At 42.2% G+C, this 26,141-nt stretch overlaps 1 protein-coding gene across 1 annotated transcript in view; it reads left to right on the top strand.

The window, feature by feature from the left end:
- Nucleotides 1–26,141, top strand: part of LOC126260486 (venom carboxylesterase-6-like) — a 123,744-nt gene that overhangs the window by 32,550 nt on the left and 65,053 nt on the right. The window contains exon 4 of the mRNA XM_049957813.1: nucleotides 4,778–4,963. Coding sequence (XP_049813770.1) covers nucleotides 4,778–4,963 — 186 coding nt within the window. The remainder of the gene's footprint in view (nucleotides 1–4,777; nucleotides 4,964–26,141) is intronic.

The raw sequence follows: 26,141 nt of genomic DNA on the forward strand, positions 1-26,141 counted from the left end.
GAAGTTATGTGGAACTATGAAAAAAATAAGCAAAATATACATACTGAGTACTCCATGCGCAAGATACATAACATCAAGAACAGTGTGAGTTCAGGAGCGCCTTGGTCCCGTGGTTAGCGTGAGCAGCTGCGAAACGAGAAGTCCTTGGTTCAAGTCTTCCCTCAATGAAAAGTTAACTTTCTTTTTTTTTCGCAAAGTTATGATCTGTCCGTTCGTCATTGACGTCTCTGTTCACTGTAATAAGTTTAGTGTCTGTGTTTTGCGACCGCACCGCAAAACCGTGCGATTAGTAGACGAAAGGACGTACCTCTCCAATGGGAATCGAAAACATTTGATCGCAAGGTCATAGGCCAACCGATTCATCCACAGGAAAACACTTCTGATATATTCTATACGACACTGGTGACGGCATGTGCGTCACATGACAGGAATGTGTGTGTTTCGATGTTTGTTTAGGTGTAGCGTCCCCACACTACGCAGTTACCTCGCATCGGACCGACGGACGGACAGATAATAATTGTCTGAAAATAAAGATTTTCAGCCGAGGGAAGACTTGATCCAAGGACCTCTCGTTCCGCAGGTGCTCACGCTAACTTTTCACTCGAGGGAAGACTTGAACCAAGGACCTTTCGTTCCGCAGCTGCTCACTCTAACCACGGGAGCACGGTGCTGCTGAGCTCACACTATCCTTGATGTTGCCTATCTCGCGCATGGACTACTCAGTTTGTGTATTTTGCTTATTTTTTTCATAGTTCCACACAACTTCTTCCTGTTTTCTCGGTTGATCTGTGTTCAGTTTTTCGAGGCCTATCCACTGTGCCAACTTATAACTGAATCTGAGGGAGGTGCGATGGGGCGGTTCCCTTGTCAGACCTCTTCACATAATGTTACTTCGCGTCCAGTAGTTCATAAGAACTATGATGTACTGTTTTGCGGTAGCGCTTATGAATACATTACACAGCGACTGCGACATACTATTGGCCACAGACGATGCAGACGGGCACAGTGCAGGAGACTAGCGACATATGGTGACTTCCTGTAAACTTGTTTGTAGTACGTGCGTTCAGTGCAGTTTCATCTGCTGAATGTATCATTTATGTAACAACATCACTCCATACCTGTTGCATAACTACACTGAGGTGACAAAAGTCATTGGATAGCGATATGCACATATAGAGATGGCGGTAATATCGCATACACAAAGGCTAAAGTGGCAGTTTATTGGCAGAGCTGTCACTGTTACTCAGGTTTCTGACGTGATTTTGGCCGCAAGACGGGAATTAACAGACTCTGAACGCGGAATGGTAGTTGAAACGGAACCCATGGAACATTCAATTTCGGTAATCGTTAGGGAAATCAATATTCCGAGATCCACAGTGTCATATTTCAGGTATTACCTGTCACAGTCACCACGGTCTACGCTATGGCCGGCGGCCTTAACCGAGAGCAGCGTCTTTGCGTAAGTTGTCGCTGCTAACAGACAGGCAGCACTGCATGAAATAACGGCAGAAATCGAAGTGGGACCTACGGCCAACGTATGTGTTAGGCAGTGCGTTAATGGATTATGGCAGCAGACGGCCGATACGAGTGCCTTTGCTAACAGGACGACACTGCCAGCAGCGCCTCTCCGGGGCTCGTGACCCCATCGGTTCGACAGTAGGTGACTAGAAAACCGTGGCCTGGTCATACGAGCCCCCGACTGAAATTGGTAAGAGCCGTGTGGCGGAGACTACACGATGCAATGGACCCAAGTTGTCAATAAGGCACTGTGGAAGTTAGTGCGTGGCTCCATTTATGTTTGGATAGTAGGAGACCATTTTCAGCCAATAATGGACTTAACGTTCCCAAATAACGATGGAGATTTTGTGGTTGACAAAGGTGTCACTTCACCCTGAGACAACTGTTTGTGCCGGCCGAGAAGGCCGAGCGCTTCTAGGCGCTTCAGTCCGGAACCGCGAGACTGCTGCGATCGCAGGTTCGAACCCTGCCTCGGGCATGGATGTGTGTGATGTCCTTAGGTTAGTTAACTTTACGTAGTTCTACGTCTAGGACACTGATGACCTCAGATGTTAAGTCACATAGTGCTTAGAGCCATATGAACCATTTGAAGTGTTTGTGAATGGTTTGAAGAACATTCTGGACAATTCTAGCGAATGATTTGGCCACCCTTGTCACCCGCCATGAATCCCATCGAATGTTTATGGGACATAACGAGACGTCAGTTTGTGCAAAAAGTCCTGCACCTGAAATACTTCCGCACTATGGACAGCTAAAGAGGCAGCACGGCTCAATATTTCTGCACAGGACTTGCGACGATTTGTTGAGTCCACGTCGAGCTGCAATACGCCGGGAAAGAGGAGCTCTGGCACGATATTGGGAGGTATCCCACGACTTTTGTCACCTCAGTGCATGTGGTGTGTGGACTTTACGCAAGTATCTCAGTGGAATTTCGCTTTGATAAGCACTTTTAGTACAGGCATTTTGATGTCATACGTGCTAATTGCACTACTAACAACTGTGCACATTATGTCACGTTAATGTTATTTTGTTAGGGTGTTCCTTAATACAACAATTTGCTGTGGGTTTGGCTAGAAAATGAACGGCTGCGTTTGAAACTAGTGACCAGTATAAAATACACGCAATTGTGACAGAAATTTAAATACAAAATTATCAAATCGAAGTTGCCTGTCCATCCCCAATGAAATGTTGGAACTATATTGGGTGGTCCATTGATAGTGACCGGGCCAAATATCTCACGAAATAAGCATCAAACGAAATACCTACAAAGAACGAAACTCATCTAGCTTGAAGGGGGAAACCAGATAGCGCTATGGTTGGCCTGCTAGATGGCGCTGCCATAGGTTACACAGATATTAACTGCGTTTTTTTAAATAGGAACCACCATCTTTTATTACATATTCGTGTAGTACGTAAAGAAATATGAATGCTTTAGTTGGGCCACTTTTTTCGCTTTGTGATAGATGGCGTTGTAATAGTCACAAGTGCGGACGGTATTTGTTTCGTGTGTGCTATGTATGCTGCTCGGTATCCAGGACGACATCATCCAAGTGTCCCGACCGTTCGCCAGATAGATAGGTTATTTATGGAAACAGGAAGTGTTGAGCCACTTGTGAAACCTCAACCACGACCTGCAACAAATGATGATGCCCAAGTAGGTGTTTTAGCTGCTGTCACGGCTAATCCGCACATCAGTCGCAGACAAACTGCGTGAGAATCGGGAATCTCAGAAACGTCGATGTTGAGAATGCTACATCAACATAGATTGCACCCGTACCATATTCCTGTGCACCAGGAATTGCACGGCGACGACTTTGAACGTCGTGTACAGTTCTGCCACTGGACACAAGAGAAATTAGGGGAGGATGACAGAGTTTTTGCACGGGTTCTATTTAGTGACGAAGCGTCATTCACCAACAGCAGTAACGTAAACAGGCATAATATGCACTATTGGGCAACGGAAAATCCACGATGGCTGCGACAAGTGGAACATCAGCGACCTTGGCGGATTAATGTATGGTGCGGCAGTAAGGGAGGAAGGATAATTGGCCCCCATTTTATCGATGGCAATCTAAATAGTGCAATGTATGCTGATTTCCTACGTAATGATCTACCGATGTTACTACAAGATGTTTCACTGCATGACAGAATGGCGATGTACTTCCAACATGATGGATGTCCGGCACATAGCTCGCGTGCGGTTGAAGCGCTATTGAATAGCATACTTCATGACAGATGGATTGGTCGTCGAAGCACCATACCATGGCCGGCACGTTCACCGGATCTGATGTCCCCGGATTTCTTTCTGTGGGGAAAGTTGAAGGACAACGCCTGACAACATGCGTCAGCGCATTGTCAATGCATGTGCGAACATTACGGAAGGCGAAATACTCGCTGTTGAGAGGAATGTCGTTACACGTATTGCCAAATGCATTAAGGTTGTCAGACATAATTTTGAGCATTTACTGCATTAATGTGGTATTTACAGGTAATCACGCTGTAACAGCATGCGTTCTCAGAAAAGTTCACAAAGGTACATGTATCACATTGGAACAACCGAAATAAAATGTTCAAACGTACTTACGTTCTGTATTTTAAATTATGAAACCTACCTGTTCGTCTAAAATTGTGAGCCATACGTTTGTAACTATTACAGCGCCATGTATCACAAAGCGAAAAAAGTGGTCCAACTAATACATTAATATTTCTTTACGTACTACATGAATATGTTATCAAAATGGGGGTTCCTATTTAAAAAAAAACGCAGTTGATATCCGTTTGACCTATGGCAGCGCCATCTAGCGGGCCAACCATAGCGCCATCTGGTTTCCCCCTTCGAGCTAGACTAGTTTCGTTCTTTGTAGTTTTTTCGTTTGGCGCTTATTTCGTGAGATATTTGGCCCGGTCACGATCAATGGACCACCTGTATATTACCGAGTTTCATTCCTACGGTGCTTGTTGAGAATAAAAATGTTTGACCCCCAATAACTCAGTATCGACGAAATTCTGACCTTTGATACAAGAAAGTTGCAAACATCTCTTCCACTCCGCTTCCGACATCTGAAAAGATTACGGAGCGAATATCTGGAGCTTTGAACCGTTTAGTTTATCCACTGGCGCACGCCGGTAACTCGGAGCACATCGACGTGAGATATTTGTACAGATGAAAGCGGGTACTTGAGCTGACCTGCGCGAGTGCGCAGGAACTTGCTGACCGCGGCGCGGGCAGACTGCAAACAGGGCGGGTTTGTTTGCGCAGGCTTCCTGGCGGCCGGGCACGCGGCGCTGCCGGGCAACTACGGCCTCAAGGACCAGCACCGGCTGCTCACCTGGGTGCGCCGCAACGTCATGTACTTCGACGGCAACGAGGGCAGCATCACGCTACTCGGCCACGAGGCAGGAGCCGCCAGCGCCCACTTCCACGCCATCTCGGAGTACAGCAAGCGTGAGTAACGCACCACCACGGTGTGGCCGCAGTCTGTCTGCACGTAAAGTGGCACCGTAAAGCACTGGCACACCCATCATTATATAAAGAGAACATTAATAGAACCGACAAACTACAGGGACAGGTTACTGACTGGAAATGGAGGAAGAAGGGTCTTATGAATAAGTGCCCGGAAAGGCATCGTTTCCACGGTAGACGGCGCTGGCGGATGACTGTTCTTCAGACCAGGCGCCATGTGTTTCTTGTGTGTTACAGGTGATAGTGACAGTAGCGGCTGTCATACAGGATACAAATTACCATAATTTAACTTACACCATGTTGGCGGGCCACTTGTTTGGAGCTTGTACTAGGGCTCACCTCAATGTCCAGTAGAAATTATTTCTCCAAATATTCACGTTCGTCTCTCTGGAAGGACCTAAGATCATGCAAGCGCCCAAAACGGGCTTGAAATGTTGTGTGATGTGGTTGGTGTCTGTGATAGTATTTGTTTTTGTATAGTCGTGTTGCCTCCCGACCGTTTTTATCTGCTTGGCCGTACACAAACACCATCTTGGCTTGTACTCGATATTCAACCGGGCCATTCTGCTGCTTGCAGTGCGCTGCGTCGATCATACAGCCTGAAACACACATGGAATGCACAGTACGTGGTCAGAGGTACTGTCATCCGTCAGCGCCATCTACCGTGGCAACGATGCATTTTCGGATACATGTTCATAGGACTTTCTTTCCTCCATTTCCACTCAGAAATCCGTCCCTGCAGTTTGTCGGTTTTATTACTATTCACGCTGTATTTTACATACAAGACAGTATTACATTTACTGAAATGCACAGTAGTAAACATAAGGTTTTTATAGTAAAATTGGTTTCCCACAGCAAAAATACAAGAGAGGATCAAACAGTAACGCACAATAATTTTTTCTCCCTAGTTACTGCAGCTGATACGTTAAAATTTCACGACGAGGTAGTTTGAAGTTTGTGCTGTAGAAGGCATTTTTGTTTACATGTGCAGCTCTAGCGATATAAGCCTGAACTAAAAAACAAATATAGTGCGCATAGTACAATCATCACGTGAAGAACAGTTGAAAGTTAACCCTGTGGGGACTATATAAATGATTGAGAATGAAGCAAAATTTACTAGAGTTCTAGCAACATTAATTTTTCAGAAGAAAAAGGTTATAATTGGATTCGTCGTAATATAGCACAGTACTCCAAAATTCATTCGGGTTATTGAAATACGGAACGACACGGAATGCTTCTTCCCTTTCGGTCTCATCGTGGCAAGTGAATCTCCCTACATTGGCCGTCAGGTAAGCGACTGAACAGTTTGTCAACTTCGATTGTATAAGTGTGGTATTCGCGGAGCTGTCTGTTAAATACAATAACAAACATAGTACAGTATGCCAATACTTTTTTGAGCAGGATAAAATCCTCATTTAACTGATTTCTTGTGTTTCTGTTGTCTTGGGAAAATATTTTAATTTACAAATCACTTCCTTTATTGAATTAGGGTTAATGGTATATGTATAATGTTCCTAGTATTTATGTATTTTGTATTAGACATGAAAAGGTGTCGGTGCCAATACTATTTGGTGCCAGTGTAGTCTTCATACTGTAGAAGAGGAAGGGGTCATGTGGTTGGGAACCGTCCTCTGCGGTGTCACGGCGATGGTGATCGGTGGCATAAGTTATGGGTAACAGTTGGGATATCAGGCATATTGACACTTCAAGAACGTGGATAAGTAATCCCACACGGTGGTTTACAAACAATTTAGCTGTTCTTTGGCCCTACACACACACAGGGTCGGTGGAAGTTAATTCCCTATTGCATGCTGTTTATAATTTAATTAAAACTTAACCAATTTTAATGAAACAAGATATTTTGCCCCTTACGTGGTAGAGTTATGTATGTTCTTTCGAACATCTGTAACTGAATGAAGAGATACCATCCATATACGTAATATACTACCTGCAATGCCCGGCGTTGCCTGGGATGTTTAATATCTGCCACACGAAATGATTGGCCCTGTGCCTTATTGATACTAATAGCGAATGAAAGCTGCATGGGAAACTGCAGTCGCTTTAAATCAAAGGGAATGGTTCAATCACTGAGTGTCAACGGAATGCGACGAATGAATATGTCTTCACGTATCTGAAAAGATGGTTAGTTGGTGATCAGTCTTGGATTCTGTTCGATCTTTTGATCGGCCCGCGATCTAGTAACTTTTGTTTGTTCTATATCCACGACATGCGTTAACGTTTGTGCAGCACTGTGGGTTTTAATAACAAAAAAAATTGTGAAACATGGACTAAAATATCTTCTAGGTTATACTTCATTTGTAACAACGGGAATCAATCAACAAAAAAGAGTTTTAAATCATGTTTCTGTGAAATTCTCGAGCATTTGTTCGGGCCGCGATCTAGTGACATCCAAGGCGAGTATCTCCGCTGTAATTTATTCTCGTGATTTGAAGTACAGTCAGTTTAGTACGATATATTTCGTTTGTTAGGCATTTAATTTTTCATTAATTTTCTTCGTTGTTTCATCTGAATGTCGAAATTTGAAGTAAATCGATCAGGTACTTTTAGTGAGGTTTGGTAGCAACATCTCGTGTAGAGATTTGAAGTAAATCCGCCAAGAATTTTGAGAGATTTTTGTTAACAAACTTACATACATACACGTTACAAGTCAGATATCGAAATCTTGTGTAGGCAGTGATCTTCCTCTTGTCTTGATGATAAAGTGTGCAAACTTTCATCAAGATTGGAAAAAGAGCTACAGATCTGTATGAATTACGAGAGTTGCCCAGAAAGTAATGCACTGCATTTTATCTTCAACAATTCTTTATTGAACATAATGAGAATTACGCACACGAAAGAATAATGTTTTATGTACACATCATATTTTTCCACGTAATGGCTATCCCGTTCTATGGCCTTCCTCCAGCCCGAAACAAGGGCGTGTATGCCCTTTCAGTACCAATCTTTGTTCAGGTGGCGGAGACAGTGCTTCACTGTGTGAATCACCTCCTCATCGTCCTCAAAACGTCTACGACGAATGGCGTCTGTCCTCGCGAATGACATCACCTTGTTGCAACATGTCAGGTGTGACGGCAATGGATGGTTTCCCTGACCGCTGTAAATCATGGAGCTCTGCCGAACCGCCTTCTGATGACCTCACCCTCCGCTCTCAGCGACTAACTGTGTTTCTGTAGACAGCAGGTCCTCCATAGACTTTGCACAAGCGTTTGTGAATATGCCCCACAGTCTCTGCAGTAAGAAATTGAATGACAGCACATTGCTTGTAACATACATCACCTACAGACGTCATTTCGAAACTGTCCTATCTGTCGAAAGTGACGGAAACTTGGCGCACTTCCTCAGGAGACTTCAAATAATACATACCTAACGTTTCACATTCGTAGCATTGTTTTCGGCAGAGAAGAGAGAGATGGCCGGCCGGTGTGGCCGAGCGGTTCTAGGCGCTACATTCTGGAACCGCGCGACCTCTACGGCCGCAGGTTCGAATCCTGCCTCGGGCATGGATGTTTGTGATGTCCTTAGGTTAGTTAGGTTTAAGTAGTTCTAAGTTCAAGGGGCTGATGACCTCAGAAGTTAAGTCCCAATGTGCTCAGAGCCATTTGAACCATTCTGAAAAAAGATGCGTTGCCTTACTTTCCGGGCAACCCTGATACAAACAAACAAACAGAAACGGACACTCGTCGTTATTTATGTAAACAGATATACGACAGACGCCTTTACGATATTTCAGCGCGGATGCACAACAGTATCCGAACTCTTGCAGGTATACATTTTGGCTGCGAGCAAGTGGATTAATGGGCAGGGGGCGCTACTCTGTAGCGTGCGTAATCTGGAGATTTGGGTCGGCTGAGGGACGTTCTCGGACACGTTAAGGTGACCGCTCGCGTAAAGCGAGAAATCTGGGCACAGCTTCCTATCCGGCACAAATTTGCATTGCATGAAATGCCTTCGCAGTTCGGAATACGGACTAACTTCAGCTGTATAGTGGCATGACGACAATGAACACTTGTGCTGGACCAGGACTCAAACCCGGGTTTCCCGCTTATCGCGACCGGTAGCCTTACCAGTAGGCTATCCGAGCACAACTCAGGGCCAACACCCAAACTTCCATGTGTCGTCTACCACGTGTTTAATACCTGCACTCGTACATTCATTACGTATATTCCAGCACAGGGGAGACACTTTTCTTGAAAGACTCTTGCTCAGTACCGTATTTATCCAAAGACACTGGACAAGCGACATTCAAGTAAAATGTCTCCCCTGTGCTGGCATATACGTAATTGATGTACGAGTACAGTTTGGAGATGATGGCTGACGACATATGGAAGTAGTCGTGCACAGATAGACTAATGGCAAGGCGACCACTCGCGATAAGCGGAAAATCCAGGTTAGAGTTTTGGTCCGGCACAAATTTTCATTGCCGTTATTCCATTATACAGCTGATGGTAGCCCATAGTTGCAACTGTGAATACATTTCATATATTTCATAACGGTTATAGTCGTCCCAGTGCCCGTTCAAGGAACTTTGAATCGAGATTCGGAATAATACAGGTACTGCAATATCGTATCAAATTTTCATTTGTCGCCTTTGCGTTCGCTCAATGTCCTGCTGCAGCTAAATTTCGGATGTGTCTTTCGTCAGTCGTAAAATTGTTGTGCATTATCGAAATTCCTCATAAGTTTCTGTCCAAGAACGGACTCGTGCAGATAATGCAATGCTACGTTTCCGACATCACCTAGCCCAGACAGCTCGCATGTTTTGCGTAAGCAGTCGTCGGTGGAAGCCAGACATGCAGCCTGCAGAGGGGTGCACATTCAAGGATGAGCCATCACCGCACATAATGGCCTTGGCTCCTCCGGTGGGCAGCAGGTGATGGAGCAAGGAAATATACGTGGTTACGCTCGAACTTTTTATGTTGGCCCTGTGGTGGCTGAAGGGTACTGGGCTTCCAGTTCGTTGCTCGTGCAGTGGGAGGACTGGATGTCACACTCAAAGAATGTGCCACTGCAACGGCACACTTATAGAGTGCAGGAACTAGTATTGGAACTGGAGCATCAGTGTGTGATTGTGTAACAGCGAGACAACACTTAAAGTGACATGTTGCCGGGAGCGTCTGTGGATAGTGGAGAAATGCCACCATCGACCGGAGTGGATGCAGACACAGTGCATCGCGTGTAGAAGGTACATGCCCGTGCAGAAGGTACCGGAAACAAAACAGAAAAGGAATCAGTCTCCAGATGATAGAATGTGTCCGGCATGGGACTGACTGCTGGAATCGGCACCACAGTGGAGTTCCATAATTTGAAGAAAGTATCTCGAGAACACTTTGTAATGATAGTTGGAAAATGTGTTGCACCCAGAGCACGTCTGATCATGTGAAAGCAGCAAATGGTTACGCTCGAACTTTTTATGTTGGCCCTGTGGTGGCTGAAGGGTGCTGGGCTTCCAGTTCGTTTACAATGAATAGGGATGGGCCACGAGGCCAGGAAATTCGTGGCTGGCGTCACGGAAATGGAGCGTGCGCTTCAGAATAAAGAATTTGAGAAGAAGATAGGACCATCATGAAAATCTGTTCCATCATTGGGGACGACTTCGAATTTTTATTGTGCGTATGAGCACTGAGAACTGGTAGGAACTACTGATGAGTCGTTGAAGACGAAATTTGTAGAGTGCGTATTAGAACTGAGGACTGGCAGTGAGTCCAGTTGAGTCGTCGCAGACGCCCTGGAAATTGTAGTTTGCGCCTGAGCCTAAAGCAGTTGCGTGAAGCAGAATAGGCATTAAGTTGTGATTTTAACTGAACAGAAGGTAAGGTACCGGTATGTACACCAGGGTTAAGACAATGAAGAACTAGATAGGAGTGAGCATCAGAGTGGGCTAAGGTAAATGCGCGTTGTCATATGCCACCTCCAACTGTGAATACCATGAAGTGTTGGTCTAACCTTGTGATGAAAGGAAGCAATGGCTCCATCTTACGGAATTCTTGAAAAAATGGAGGAGGGTCCGTCCTCGCTTGGGGCAGTGTCTGCAGAAGAGCTGCTGATGGCACTTAAGTTGCTGAAAGCCTTGGGGAGGGCAGCGACCGGGCATTTTCTGCTGTTGTCACAGTCGCTGCAAGTCATGCAGTAGCTGTTTCAATTTATTTTGTTCCTGTGTTGCCATGATGGAACGAGAAAACTTGCTCAGCGGGCTTAGTACCTGTGCGGTGAAAGGCCACAAAAGTTAAAAAAGTCTACAGATGTATTGATAACATTGGAAGTGTAAAAAGCAGTCGATCGATATCGTCGCCACTGAGGAAAGGGACAAAACGTGGAAACCAATAATTGTCAACAACTGATGGAACAGAACTTGAAAACTTGTACCCTAGTCGCCAACACCGATTTGACGAAACGCTTGAAACCGTTAATAGTTGATATGTTCTGTGCTGCTGGAGGATCAAGAAAAAAATATACCTATGGGAAACATTGCAAGACACGTTTATGAGAGAACACCTGAAGTAAAGTCTCCTCCTTGGAGTACGTTTTCGTCCCTTGGGCCAGTATCAGACAGTGAAAATTCAGACAATGACAAACTGAGTTCAACAAAAAGATACCTCAATGGCAAAATTGATGAGTCACACGTGGTTGCATGCACTCAGTAACCCATTGTCCTATATCGTTGTCCACAAAAATACGCAAAAATACAACAAACATATTCAGCATTACTGAAGAGTTTAACAACAACTTAGAGATCGATAAACCCCAAGATTATTTAGTCTCTGTTCATGAAATTGTTCGAAAGGTTATAAGTTCCACAGAAGGAATCACTGAAGGAGTCACTGAACTAGTTTACGCCAGGGGTAATAAGTCTTACATTCAATTAGTACTGGCCCCTATTCAGGTAGTGCGGTGAAGTCCGTACGATAGTTGTTGTTGTTGTGGTCTTCACTCTGAAGTCTTGTTTGATGCAGCTCACCATGCTACTCTATCCAGTGCAAGTCTCTTCAACTCCGTGTAACTACTGCAATCTATATCCCTCTGAATCTGCTCAGTGTATTCATCCCTTGGTCTTCCTCTACGATTTTTAAACAACACGCTTCCCTCCAGTACTAAATTGGTAATCCGTTGATGTCTCAGAATGTAACATACCAACCGATCCCTTCTTTTGATCAGGTAGTACCACAAATTTCTCTTCTCCCTAATTCTATTTAGTACCTCATTAGTTACGTGATCTACCCATCTAATCGTCAGCATTCTTCTGTAGTACCACATATTGAAAGCTTATATTCTCTTCTTCTCTAAACTATTTGTCGTCCATGTTTCACTTCCATACGTGGCGACAATCCATACAAATACTCTAAGAAGGAGTTCCTGACACTGAAATTTATACTCGACGTTAACAAATTTCTCTTCTTCAGTAAACACTTTTCTTGCCATTTCCAGTCTGCTTTTTATATGCTCACTACTTCGACCATCATCAGTTATTTTGCTTTCCAAATAGCAAAACTCATTTACTACTTTAAGTGTTTCATTTCCTATTCGAATTGTCTCAGCATCACCAGATTTAATTCGACTACATTCCATTATCGTCGTTTTGCTTTTGTTGATGTTCATCTTATATCTTTCTTTCAAGATACTCTCCATTCCGCTCTCCCCAGTCCTTTACTGCCTCTGCCAAAATTGCATTGTCGTTGGCATACCTCAAAGTTTTTAATTCTTCTCCCTGGACTTTAAATCCTATTCCAAATTGTTCGTTTCTTTCCTTTACTGCTTGCTCAATATACAGATCGAATAACATCAGAGATGTATCATCCCCTTCCCAACCACTTGTGGGGCGGCGGGTAGAATTATTGTTATTATATAAAATGTTTTGTAATGTAGAAATTATGCATTTCCCGGCCGATCCACCAATTGTGGGGCGGCTGGTGGATTTATTGTTTTATATAATGTAGCATGTAATGTAGAAAAAATGCAATTCCCTGCCGTTTAACCATATGTGGGACGGCAGGTGGAATTAATTGTTATATAAATGTTCCTATTATTTATGCTGTCTTTTGCCGTTCTCAACACTGGCTCTCTAACTACAATATTGGCAACCAGAAAGTGATTAGCAAAATGTGAAGCCTGTAATTAGAATTCCTAGTGCCCACTTCATCTGAGAAATACACTTATAGCTACAGCTTATAGTTCTGTGGAATTAGGAGATTGTCTGGGATTCATAATCAAAAACGATCCTGTAAAAACGTTCGCTATATTCTGAAAGTCACAGATCAAAGAAAGGAATCCACACAATCCAACTACCCGAGCAGTTCAGAGTCTAATGCGCTGATACAACTATAACTGTCCAAATTAAATGTTTAAGTGAATGCTCGCCATAATTTGATGATAATGTTCATCAAACGCCACGCTAAATAATGGTAGAATGTTTGTCCCGCGGCGGCACGTGAAAATACGACATACGCAAACTGAAGATAGATCATTGAAGTCATCCCAGAATTAACACTTCACTCGAAAACGATTTCATGGTTACGCGTATCCCGAGTAACTTAATACGGCATCCGAGGCTGTTTATAGCAATGATACCGACGCGACGCGACTCCCGACACAGGTGGTGTGCTATTCAGCGTCTGGAGAGAACTGGGGTCTTCTTCTCTCGCGCAGCGTTCTTATATATAAAGCCGCGGTGCGGACGACTAAGGGAACGCCTGATCAAATCGGCTCTCCCGACTAGCCGCTGGGCTAGTAATGCACCACTTTAAGTTATCGAATAAATCATCGCTTCCTTTGCTGATGGCCGATGAAGCTCACAATTTAAATGTGCTATCAGCACACAGGTAAGTAATCATAATAAAAGTCTGACGTGGCTAAGTCAAATATTTTGGGCGAGAGAATTAATTTAATTACACTACATGCAGTAGACGAGCTCTGAACTTGCCCTTTGGAGATACGCTATCGCTATAGTTTTATAGTTATTCAATTGAAACTTCTCACATCTTTATGATTATAGCGAATCTCCCTTCTACTTAAATTTAAACATCCTAGCCTTATTTATTCGCCTACTTAATCTATCTTGCTTCCTTAATTTCTAAGACAAAAACCAGAAAATTATGAATTTCAACTCAAATTTTAATTTGTGAGATCCAAAATACTGTTTCTACTAAATTGTCATGAAAAAGGAATCTAAATATAAATTTTTAAGTCTCTAGCTCTTTTCTGTTGCGCCAATGATTTTTACAGAAAAACGTCCAAATTTCGAAAATGGTTAAAGTTATTGAACTGATATTCAACACATATTGATTTACTATTACTCCTGACATGCTAGAACCGCTTCAGGTTATTTACTTGATTTTTAAAGTATTGCGCAACATTTATGACGTCAGAGCTAGTTACAGCGGACTAGGCTGGCACACAATGGAAAGACTGATGAGAATTTTATAAGACGTGAGTAGGCTGCTTCCCTACATCACCCTCTACTTAATTTTTTTTGAATGTTAATCAACGAAAAAAAAATTTAATTACAAAAAGGGAAGCAAGAGTACAGCTTTACTCCCTATGAAAATTTAAAATTGCAATGTAAACATATAGAAATTTTAAAAGATAACTGATTACCTACTTCAATTATTTAAATTGCTGGCATGTTCACTGCCTCTTAAGCAACATTATCACTCAAAATTTAAGCAAAATCAATGAAACGCTTTGGCATACATATTGCCTTAGACAGACAAACACATAAAATTATGTAAAACTATGAAAATCTTAAATCCATTAAATACATTTTTACATACACAAATTCAAAGAAAATAACACAGTTATTCATGATGCATAGACAGATGATTATATTTTAGCAGTCTTTTCTAAACCTGAAAGAAAATTTCACAAATCATGACAATTTCATTTTTACACACGAGGTTGTAGCCGCTTTGGATGGCGTTCTGCACTTCCATTCACAAGGGTACAGGAGGGGAAGTTGCTATGGTGTGCGTCCTTCACGTTCACTCTAAATTACATAGGGAAAGGGGAGGGGTCACTGTGAGTTGTGTCCAAGTCACTCCACACTTTCACGCAGCTACCAGGCTGCCATTATCTTGTTTGTCCTGTAGAACAAACAAAAAGAGTGCCTCAGGCTCTGTTCACTTAATATCTAAGGGTGGGTCACAAGGAAATGGGGATATATACATTTTATCTTTCAATATGTTACAGGAACAAAGTAAACAGAACTTTTTTCAATTTTACTCTCGCAGTTACTTAACTGTCATAAAATCGATAAACAAATGGCTCAAAACGCCGTTAGTCACGTACTAGAGAAAATTTATGCTCAAGGCATATAATCATGAATCCTATGTAATCTCAATTTATTATTTCCAGGCCAGAACACTGAACCAATGCTCGGTACATTCCTGATACATTTGTATTTTATTGACTTAGCTGACTCATCTTCGATTACCTTATTCTTAGAGATAGTATGAGTATATTTGATTAGTAGTTGTCTTCTCAGCTTCTTTATACATGTGAGTAACATGTGGTAATAGTACAGCTCTGAGTGTTCAAAACACACTACGTTTAGTTGACTACTAAATCCACTTACTGGTCCTCTGCTGCTGTGTCAGTTCCACATCTGCAATTATGTACTTACTTCATCGAAGTGTATTTATGCTGAGCTATAAATAATGTTTCACATCTGCCATTATGTTACTCTATTATGTTGCTAGTGTATGTACTTATTTAACACTCACTCTATTAAAATTTAAAGCATAGGATAGCACATTTATTTCATATCTATAGTGTATTGCAGCTGATCAGTTTGCTCACGTTGCAATCCATTTCCACTCGATCGGACGCTGAAACCACAGGTAGTCTCTCTTGAACTACCACTAAAGTACATTAAGTAATTATGGACGAGCGTAATGCTAAATTCCTTAAACCTATAGGACACCATGAGCTGCTCTGTCTCATCTAACATAAGGGAACCTATGGTCGCATTCACGCCTCCAACTCATAACCTCAATACATGTAGGTGTGTCACCGCACACCCAACACCAAAATAATGGCCAGCTCCAACCTTATAAATACTTCAGGGACGTGTCCTTCACGTCTCAAACACAAACACTACTCAATTCTATTACACTGCCATTCCTTGCTACACAAGGTGAGTTCGTTCTTACAACTTATCTGCATATTTTTCATAACACTAAGCAATCTCTTTTACTATTAATTAGTTAGCTCTAATGCATACACTAGGTTTCACTACCACTTCAGATCCTGCTTGAACACGAATTTGTACATCTTTCTAAAATATTATTGTTGGACCATTTCCAATAAAACAACAACTTTGTACTTATAATATGACCAGGGTTCTATACATAATTGTTACTCAAATACATTGTATCTTAATTATTGACCTATCAGCCGCTTATGATACCGTTTGGCGACAAGGCCTGATATTTAAGTTGCTGCGGGTCATACCATGTAATAAGCTGGCCAACCTCATTGATAACATGCTCACAGATAGTAGTTTCAGAGTCATAATGGGCGACTTAAAAAGTGACCAAATGAAGCTCAACAATGGTTTACCACAAGGCTCCGTTCTGGCGCCATTGATGTTTAACCTCTACATATCTGACTTACCTGAAACCACTTCTCAAAAATTCGGATATGCCGACGACTGGGCAATAGCTGCAAGAGGCAGATCAATGGAGGCAACGGAAAACACATTAACTGCGGATCTAACAAAGCTGGGAGATTACTTCCGAAGGTGGAGATTACGGCCAAACGCGACAAAAACGGAGGTGACATGCTTTCACCTCGACAATGCCCAAGCAAAAAGAAAGCTCAACGTTCATTTCGAAAACAGGCAGCTAAACCATAATAATTACCCCAGATATCTAGACGTCACCTTTGACAGAACCCTAACATTCAAGGAACACCTACGTAATACAGCCGCAAAACTTAAAACTCGAAATAATATCATACAGAAGCTATGTGGGACCACGTGGGGCTCTTCCGCGGCTGTACTGAGATCTTCGGTCCTGGGACTTGTCTACACAACAGCAGAATATGCCGCACCGGTATGGCTAAACAGTAAACACACAGGCTTGATCGATGCTCAACTAAACTACACAATGAGGATGATATCAGGAACAATAAAGCCAACGCCTTTACACTGGCTACCTATACTGAGCAACATTCCCCCACCGGACCTGCGCAGAGAGAACGCTCTCTTACGCGAGTATGGAAAAGTGCTGAACAACGAGAAACTGCCAATCCATAAGGATGTTCCTGCCCTGGAGATGAACAGATTGCGCTCAAGACACCCCTCTTTAAAAAAGGCAAAAAATACGCATCCTCTCAACCCGGATTATGGCAACCTCTGGAAAATGCGGTGGAGAGAATCTGTGCCCCAAAACCTGCAGAATATGCCATGCATCAACGTCCAACCACCAGGATTCAATTTGCCAAGGAAAAACTTGGACGACCCTGAATCGAATTCGGACAAATAACGGCAGATGTGCAGACAGCCTCCACAGGTGGGGTAAAATCACCACCCCGAGATCTGGCTGCGGTGCGGACCGGCAGACGATTCGTCACATCGTGGAAGATTGCCCTCTGAGACGTTTTGCAGGAGACCCCAATGAGTTTCTGACCGCGACTGAAAGTGCAATAGACTATGTCACAAATCTGGATGTTTGTTTGTGAACTTTTGTTTGTTATATACACTATTTTTAAACACTTTTATATCTACAACCATATGTTACACACTGTGACTACTCTTTATTTCTGTGTCTTATGATTTTTATGTCTTTTCTATATGATGTGTTATATGCCGTAAGCTAAATAAATAAATAAAATAAATACGTCATACTTCTCTGTTGTTTATGTCACTGTTAGGTTTGTCACATTAGGTATTGTCTTTCACTAATCGGTGGATAGAATGGTTACAGAACTCATGGCTTGATAGCCATGACGGAAAATTTTTGTATTACAAAGAAGGAGTCGAAATTTTGGTGGATAGGAAAGGTGAAGAATGAGTGAGACCTGAAAAGGAAAGAAGATCTCACACAGCTGGGACTGCACAGCTGCCACACTGTGTAGAGGTTACAGAACAACCTCCTCCCTACAGAATTCATTAGTTTATTATTGGTTTGATAACCATAACGGAAAATTTTAGTATTTGAGAGTAAGAGCCGAAATTTTGGTGGATAGTAAAGATGAAGAATGAGTGAGACCTGAAAAGGAAAGAAGATCTCACACAGCTGGGACTGCACAGCTGCCATACTGTGTAGAGGTTACAGAACAGCCTCCTCCCTACAGAATTCATTAGTTTATTAAAATTTTCATATTGGAAAGAAGGGGTCGAAATTTTTGTGGATAGGAAAGATGAAGAATGAGTGAGACCTGAAAAGGAAAGATCTCACACATCTGGGACTGCACAGCTACCACACTGAGTAGAGGTTACAGAACAACCTCCTCCCTACAGAATTCATTAGTTTCAGAAAATTTTCGTATTGGAAAGAAGGGGTCGAAATTTTTGTATATAGGAAAGATGAAGAATGAGTGAGACCTGAAATGGAAAGAAGATCTCACACAGCTGGGACTGCACAGCTGCCACACTGTGTAGAGGTTACAGAACAACCTCCTTCCTATAGAATTCATTGGTCTCAGAAAATTTTCATATTGGAAAGAAGAGGTCAAAATTTTTATAGACAGGAAAGATGAAGAATGAGTGAGACCTGAAATGGAAAGAAGATCTCACACAGCTGGGACTGCACAGCTGCCACACTGTGTAGAGTTTACAGAACAACCTCCTCCCTACAGAATTCATTCATAACCTTTGACCACGCCACGTCGATCTGAAAATACCTTATGATGCCTTTTAAAAACCTGTCTCAGTTCTTCCTTCTGATTAGCTGAAATTTTATCGATTTCCTGCAATTTAGCTTCTATCTTGTCCAAAATAATTGCTTCTTCTTCTTCTTCTGTATTCAGCTTACTTTTACTAAGATTAACACCTTCGTCCCAATATCTCCTATTTTTCAGAACTCGTATAGGCAGCTCCCAAGTTTTATCATTAGTTACTACACGTTTATCACTAAAAGGTATTGTAATTACTCCGATTATCGGCAAGACCATTTTTAACTGGCGTCTTTCAAAGTCAACGACACTCTGATATTTTGACAAGAAATCTATGCCAATTAAAACCTCAATACTGAGATTGTTTACAATTAAGCATGGATGATCAATTAAATTACCATTAATGTTAAAGGGCAGCAAAGCTTCTTGCTTTACCGTTTTTGACACCTTGCCAGTAGCACCAATTATTCTTAGTCCTGATACCCTCATTACTGTAAGCTTGTCTTTACCAGGTGATGCATCAAAGAAGGACTGAGATATCGCACTCACTTCACTTCCACTGTCTAAGAGGCAACGTACATTGATACTCAACATATTCACTATTATTATAGGGTGGCTTATTCTAGGTTGTACAGGTGGTTCCTCAAACTCAGCCGGCCGCGGTGGCCGTGCGGTTCTGGCGCTGCAGTCCGGAACCGCGGGACTGCTACGGTCGCAGGTTCGAATCCTGCCTCGGGCATGGGTGTATGTGATGTCCTTAGGTTGGTTAGGTTTAAGTAGTTCTAAGTTCTAGGGGACTTATGACCTAAGATGTTGAGTCCCATAGTGCTCAGAGCCATTTGAACCTCAAACTCATCCAATAGTTCCTTTTGGATTTGTCTCCAACTAAAGTGATCGACATCTGCCTTCATTACATTTAGGTCAAAGTGTGTAGGGGTTTCCTGAATTACATTTTCAGCTGCCTTTTCCAGTCAATCTATAAATTTCAAATCAAAACACCGCACGATTTCATTACATTTAGTTTACTGAACATGACCCAAATTACTGTAGTCTGAGCGATTCTGCGCCTCCAGACCGGGCATAACACTAGTTACAGCTAAACCACTTTCACTACTATTGTCGGGTTCCTTCTCAAGTGACAACTGGTCACAGCTACTAGGTTCATCGACCCCCAACAGGCTATCCTCTACATTCTCACTTACCTCCTGTCCTAAATCTATTAGTACAGTATCAACATCCTGCATAAGAGCACATCATCCTCATCGTAAATATAAGCATAAATTTCCTCTGCTTCTTCACCTGACAATTCAGTACTTTGTAGCTCTTCCCTACCGTTACACTGCTGCGCCTTCTCTTTCTCTTCCCACTTAGAAAGCGTCTCTAACACGGTATCTATCAAATACTGTGAGTGATCTAATATTTCTGCTGTATCCTTAGATGCTACCGACCCCTCATCCACATGTTCAGTCTGAGTATTCTGATCTGTCTTACCAACTGGCTTAGGAAAAGTAACCGCCTGGTGAGCGCCAGTGTCCTCATAGACGGGAACTAGTTTTCCTGCCTCAGCCTACTACTGTTTCCTTTATTTCCATTATAGTTAACTGGCACAGCATTGCTTTCCGCACTGTTGTTTACCTGCATAATTTTGTTTGGAACAAAATTACTATCATTTGGATGCCATCGTTCGTTCTGATAATTATTTCTCCAATTCCTACCTCTCTTAGGATGGCGAACACCTACTGTTCTGATGTTTACATTGCCATTCTGCTCGTTCTTAAAATTACTACTATTGTTATTAGCATTTCTGTTATTATGTGCTTGCTCCTCATTGGCAGCCACACGCTCTACACGTTCCAAATATTCAATGAAACGATCCAGATTGTCTCTAGGGGCAGATATAATTCTAGTTTGCCAATACCATGGCAGTTTGGCTTCAAGACCTAGTATTATCATTTCAGGTTTTAGCTTTTCGGCCAAATGTGACAAACGTGAGATCCATGACCTAGCAAACTCTTTAATAGATTCCTTGCCTGCATTGAAGCGTTTTCCACTCCAAAATTCTCTCAACACTTCATTTTGCTTATTACTAGACCAATACTCATTAATGAAAGCTGTTTTAAATTCCGCTAATGTTTTATACTTCAACATAACATCAGCTGACAAACGCATGGCGTCACCTGCTAAATGGCTTCTAATAAAAGAGATTTTTTCTCGTCCAGACCAAGTTGGTGGAATCACATCTTCAAAATCGTTCCAGAAATCTAGTGGGTGGATATTTTTATCTGGATCGAACCGCAAGAACTGCCGACACCCAATAAAAGCGGCGTTTGCAGCTACAACTTGTTGCATACTACCATTACCAGAAGTTACTGAAGCTACTTTACTCTCAATGTTAGCAATGTTAGTACTGATATTTTCTACTCTCATTTCAACATTATCTACTCTTTGCACAATATGAGTAGTCTCAGTTTTGATTGCGTCAACTTCTGCTTGACATATGTTTACTTTTATGTTAACATCTTTAAACCTATCTGAGCACAGTTCAGATTCTGCCTCAATCTTTTCCGTTAACTTGTGCTCCAGCTTCGCATCTTCCATTTGGAAGTCTTTGCGAACCTCAGCAATTTCGGATTTTACTGTTTTATACATTTCAGAAAATTGTTGAACAACCTTTTTCTTAATATACTCATGGTTGTAATCAATTTTATGATTTAAACTGTCCAGATCCTCTTTCAACTTATTGCAACCAGCCATGAAGGAAGTTTCTAATTCAGCTTTATTGGATCCTAATTTATTGTCCATTGCCTCAAACCGTTTATTAAAATTGGTTTGACTGGCCACAATCCTGTTATTTACCTCAATTATATCAGATTTTAATTCAGCATTACTGCTTTTGACCTCTTCACTTATTTCAGACTTTAATTCAGCTGTCATTCTAGCATTACTGGCAGCTATTGCTTGTAATATTACATTTAAATCCATAGCCTCAGTATCTCTGTGTTGCTCACTAGCTGGCTTTTTATCAGACTCAGGTGACGAAAAACTAGCTCCAATACCAGAATCATCAAAACTAAATGAAACTTCTGATTGATCAGTCATATCTAACTTATCCTTTTTAAACTCTGCTACCTCTGTTGACTGTTTCGTTTTGAACTCACCAGGTAAACTATCATCCAATAAATTAACAATTTCTGATTTCTGCTTTTACTACAGGGGTCTCTATTATTGAATCATTGCCCCTTTTCACACTACTGTCAGGAGACAATACTTCATATTCCACCTTAACATTACTATTTTCATGCATATTTGCACTTGAACCATTGTCTGGATTTACAGTTCCCTCAACAGACATAGGTTCTGATTTAAGTTTAACATCAGTTTCTTCTGGCGGTTCCATCGCCGACAGTCTTTTAGTGCAGGTTAGTAAAATTTTTAACAGATTTTCACTTAACTTAGTTCCTTCTGCACGACGTATGGCGTTGCCGGCGCGGCGTACCAGGATTACTGATACAATGCGGCGCGTTGAACAGCAGACGGCACTTCGACGGCTGCTGTGGGTTTGTGTGGCCCGCAACTGCAGGCGCGGCTCCGGTTGCTCCGGCGGACGACTGCGGTGAGGCGACTCTGGCTTCTCGCAATGCCGGCAGCACCGCTAGACTCGGTACCAGCTCCGTCAATCCAGATGCGTTGTTAATCCAATTGCGTCGTCCACATGCACACGTAACACTATCACTATTCTGTTACTCAACTGCATGTCGCATTTCACTCCCGAATCCGAATATTTAAAATCACTTTCACTTTTACTCAGTTTCTTTCCTGGCCGATTAGCAACATATGTGGGACGGCGGGTGGAAATATTGGTTATTGAATGTGGAAATTATGCATTTCCCGGCCGATCCACGAATTGTGGGGCGGCTGGTGGATTTATTGTTTTATATACTGTAGCATGTAATGTAGAAAAGATGCAATTCCCTGCCGTTTAACCATATGTGGGACGGCAGGTGGAATTAATTGTTATATAAATGTTCCTATTATTTATGCTGTCTTTGCCGTTCTCAACACTGGCCCTTTAACTACAATATTGGCAACCAGAAAGTGATTAGCAAAATGTGAAGCCTGTAATTAGAATTCCTAGTGCCCACTTCATCTGAGAAATACACTTATAGCTACAGCTTATAGTTCTGAGGAATTAGGAGATTGTCTGGGATTCATAATCAAAAACGATCCTGTAAAAACGTTCGCTATATTCTGAAAGTCACAGATCAAAGAAAGGAATCCACACAATCCAACTACCAGAGCAGTTCAGAGTCTAATGCGCTGATACAACTATAACTGTCCAAATTAAATGTTTAAGTGAATGCTCGCCATAATTTGATGATAATGTTCATCAAACGCCACGCTAAATAATGGTAGAATGTTTGTCCCGCGGCGGCACGTGAAAATACGACATACGCAAACTGAAGATAGATCATTGAAGTCATCCCAGAATTAACACTTCACTCGAAAACGATTTCATGGTTACGCGTATCCCGAGTAACTTAATACGGCATCCGAGGCTGTTTATAGCAATGATACCGACGCGACGCGACTCCCGACACAGGTGGTGTGCTATTCAGCGTCTGGAGAGAACTGGGGTCTTCTTCTCTCGCGCAGCGTTCTTATATATAAAGCCGCGGTGCGGACGACTAAGGGAACGCCTGATCAAATCGGCTCTCCCGACTAGCCGCTGGGCTAGTAATGCACCACTTTAAGTTATCGAATAAATCATCGCTTCCTTTGCTGATGGCCGATGAAGCTCACAATTTAAATGTGCTATCAGCACACAGGTAAGTAATCATAATAAAAGTCTGACGTGGCTAAGTCAAATATTTTGGGCGAGAGAATTAATTTAATTACACTACATGCAGTAGACGAGCTCTGAACTTGCCCTTTGGAGATACGCTATCGCTATAGTTTTATAGTTATTCAATTGAAACTTCTCACATCTTTATGATTATAGCGAATCTCCCTTCTACTTAAATTTAAACATCCTAGCCTTATTTATTCGCCTACTTAATCTATCTTGCTTCCTTAATTTCTAAGACAAAAACCAGAAAATTATGAATTTCAACTCAAATTTTAATTTGTGAGATCCAAAATACTGTTTCTACTAAATTGTTATGAAAAAGGAATCTAAATATAAATTTTTAAGTCTCTAGCTCTTTTCTGTTGCGCCAATGATTTTTACAGAAAAACGTCCAAATTTCGAAAATGGTTAAAGTTATTGAACTGATATTCAACACATATTGATTTACTATTACTCCTGACATGCTAGAACCGCTTCAGGTTATTTACTTGATTTTTAAAGTATTGCGCAACATTTATGACGTCAGAGCTAGTTACAGAGGACTAGGCTGGCACACAATGGAAAGACTGATGAGAATTTTATAAGACGTGAGTAGGCTGCTTCCCTACACACTGCTTCCCTTTCGTGCCCCTCGACTCGTATAACTGCCCTCTGGTTTTTGTAAAAATTGTAAATAGCCTTTCGCTCCCTGTATTTTACCCCTGCTGTCTTTAGAATTTGAAAGAGAGTAGTTCAGTCAACATTGTGAAAAGCTTCTTTAAGTCTACAAACGCTATAAACGTGGGTTTACCTTTCCTTAGCCAGTCTCCATGAGAAGTCGTAGTGTCAGTATTGTTTCGTGTATTCCTACATTTTGCTGGAATCCAAACTGATCTTCCCCAAGGTCAGCTTCTACGAGATTTTTCATTCTTCTGTAAAGGATCCATGTAAATATTATGCAGCCGTGACTCATTAAACTGATAGTTCGGTAATTTTCACGCCTGTCGGCATCTGCTTTCTTTGGAACTGGGATTATTATATTCTTGTTGAAGTTTGTCTGTCTCGTACATCTTCATCACCAGATGGAAGAGTTTTATCATGGCTGGCTCTCCCAAGGCTGTCGGTTGCTCTAACGGAATTTTGTCTACTCCCGGGACCTTATTTCGAGATAGGTCTTTGAGTGATTTGTCAAATTCTTCCCTTATCATCCTCTACGTGCTCTTCCATTTCCGTAATATTTCCCTCAAGCGCATCTCCTTTGTATAGCCCTATATACACTCCTTCCACCTTTCTGCCTTCCCTTCTTTGCTTAGGACTGGTTTTCCATCTGATCTCTTGATATTTATACAAGTTTTGTAAATAACAGGTTTCAGTTATCAGTTGTCCTTTTGAAATTTTATTGGCAGATCTAGATTCCAAACGGACGACTGATAGCTGAAATATATTATTTACAAGTCAATATAACAGTCGCTGCGTGCAACAGCCTCTGAATGGAGGGTAACCTGATTTATACAAGTAGTTTTCTTTTCCCCAAAGGTCTCTTTAATTTTCCTGTAGGCGGTATCTATCTTACCCCTAGTGATATGTGCTTCTACACCCTTACATTTGTCCTCTAGCCATTCCTGTTTAGCCAATTTGTCCTTCCTGACAATCTAATTTTTCGGACATTTGTATTCCCTTTCGCCTGCTTCATATTTTCTAGCACTTATCTTTTTACCTATTTGATCCTCTGCTGCCTTCACTATTTCATCTCTCAAAGCTACCCATTCTGTTTCTCTAATTCTTTCCGCTGTTCTTGTCAATTGTTCCCTATCGCTCCCCCTGAAACACTCTACAACCTCTGGATCTTTCAGTCCATGCAGGTCCATCTCCTTCAATTCCTGCCGGTTTGTAGTTTCTTCAGTTTTAACCGGCAGCTCATAACGAGTAATGTTCGATAGCATAGTGACGGCACTTGCTGAGCACGGTAGATAGTCTAAGCTCTATATAAGAATACCAGTCTTCGAGGATTGAGTCCAAGGGAGGCCAAGTTGGAGGAGGCGAATTTCCCCGGGGTGTAGCTGGCTGCTTATAGTGGTTGCACTGCATGTCCTCCAAATCAGGCTGCCGACAGAACTGCGTGCTATACATCTTCGTGGTCTCTGTGCTTCGGAATTGCTTGCAGTGGCTCAACGGACTGAACTGGGGAGAGCAACCAGTTACCATCCAAACTACATACCCAGTGGAGTAATATCGCTTCGATGCTTGGATGGTACGTCATTCGCGGAGGCAAAGTAGTGTTCTGACTGTACTTCGGGATACACGTAGCACGGGTCTCGGGGATAGCACTTCTCTTGGCGCAGCTAACGTCGAAGGTGTTTGTGTGTCCGGCTAGTGTTCCACGTCGAAAAAGACGTGCTTTGAGCACAACCAGCCTGTTATGGTTAATATGCCATTCCTAGCGCACCGTTGCCGAGCGGTCTACGAAGGCAGTGACTCCTGCGGGGC

Source organism: Schistocerca nitens, chromosome 5 (assembly GCF_023898315.1).
Source record: "Schistocerca nitens isolate TAMUIC-IGC-003100 chromosome 5, iqSchNite1.1, whole genome shotgun sequence".
NCBI classification, from domain to species: domain Eukaryota; kingdom Metazoa; phylum Arthropoda; class Insecta; order Orthoptera; family Acrididae; genus Schistocerca; species Schistocerca nitens.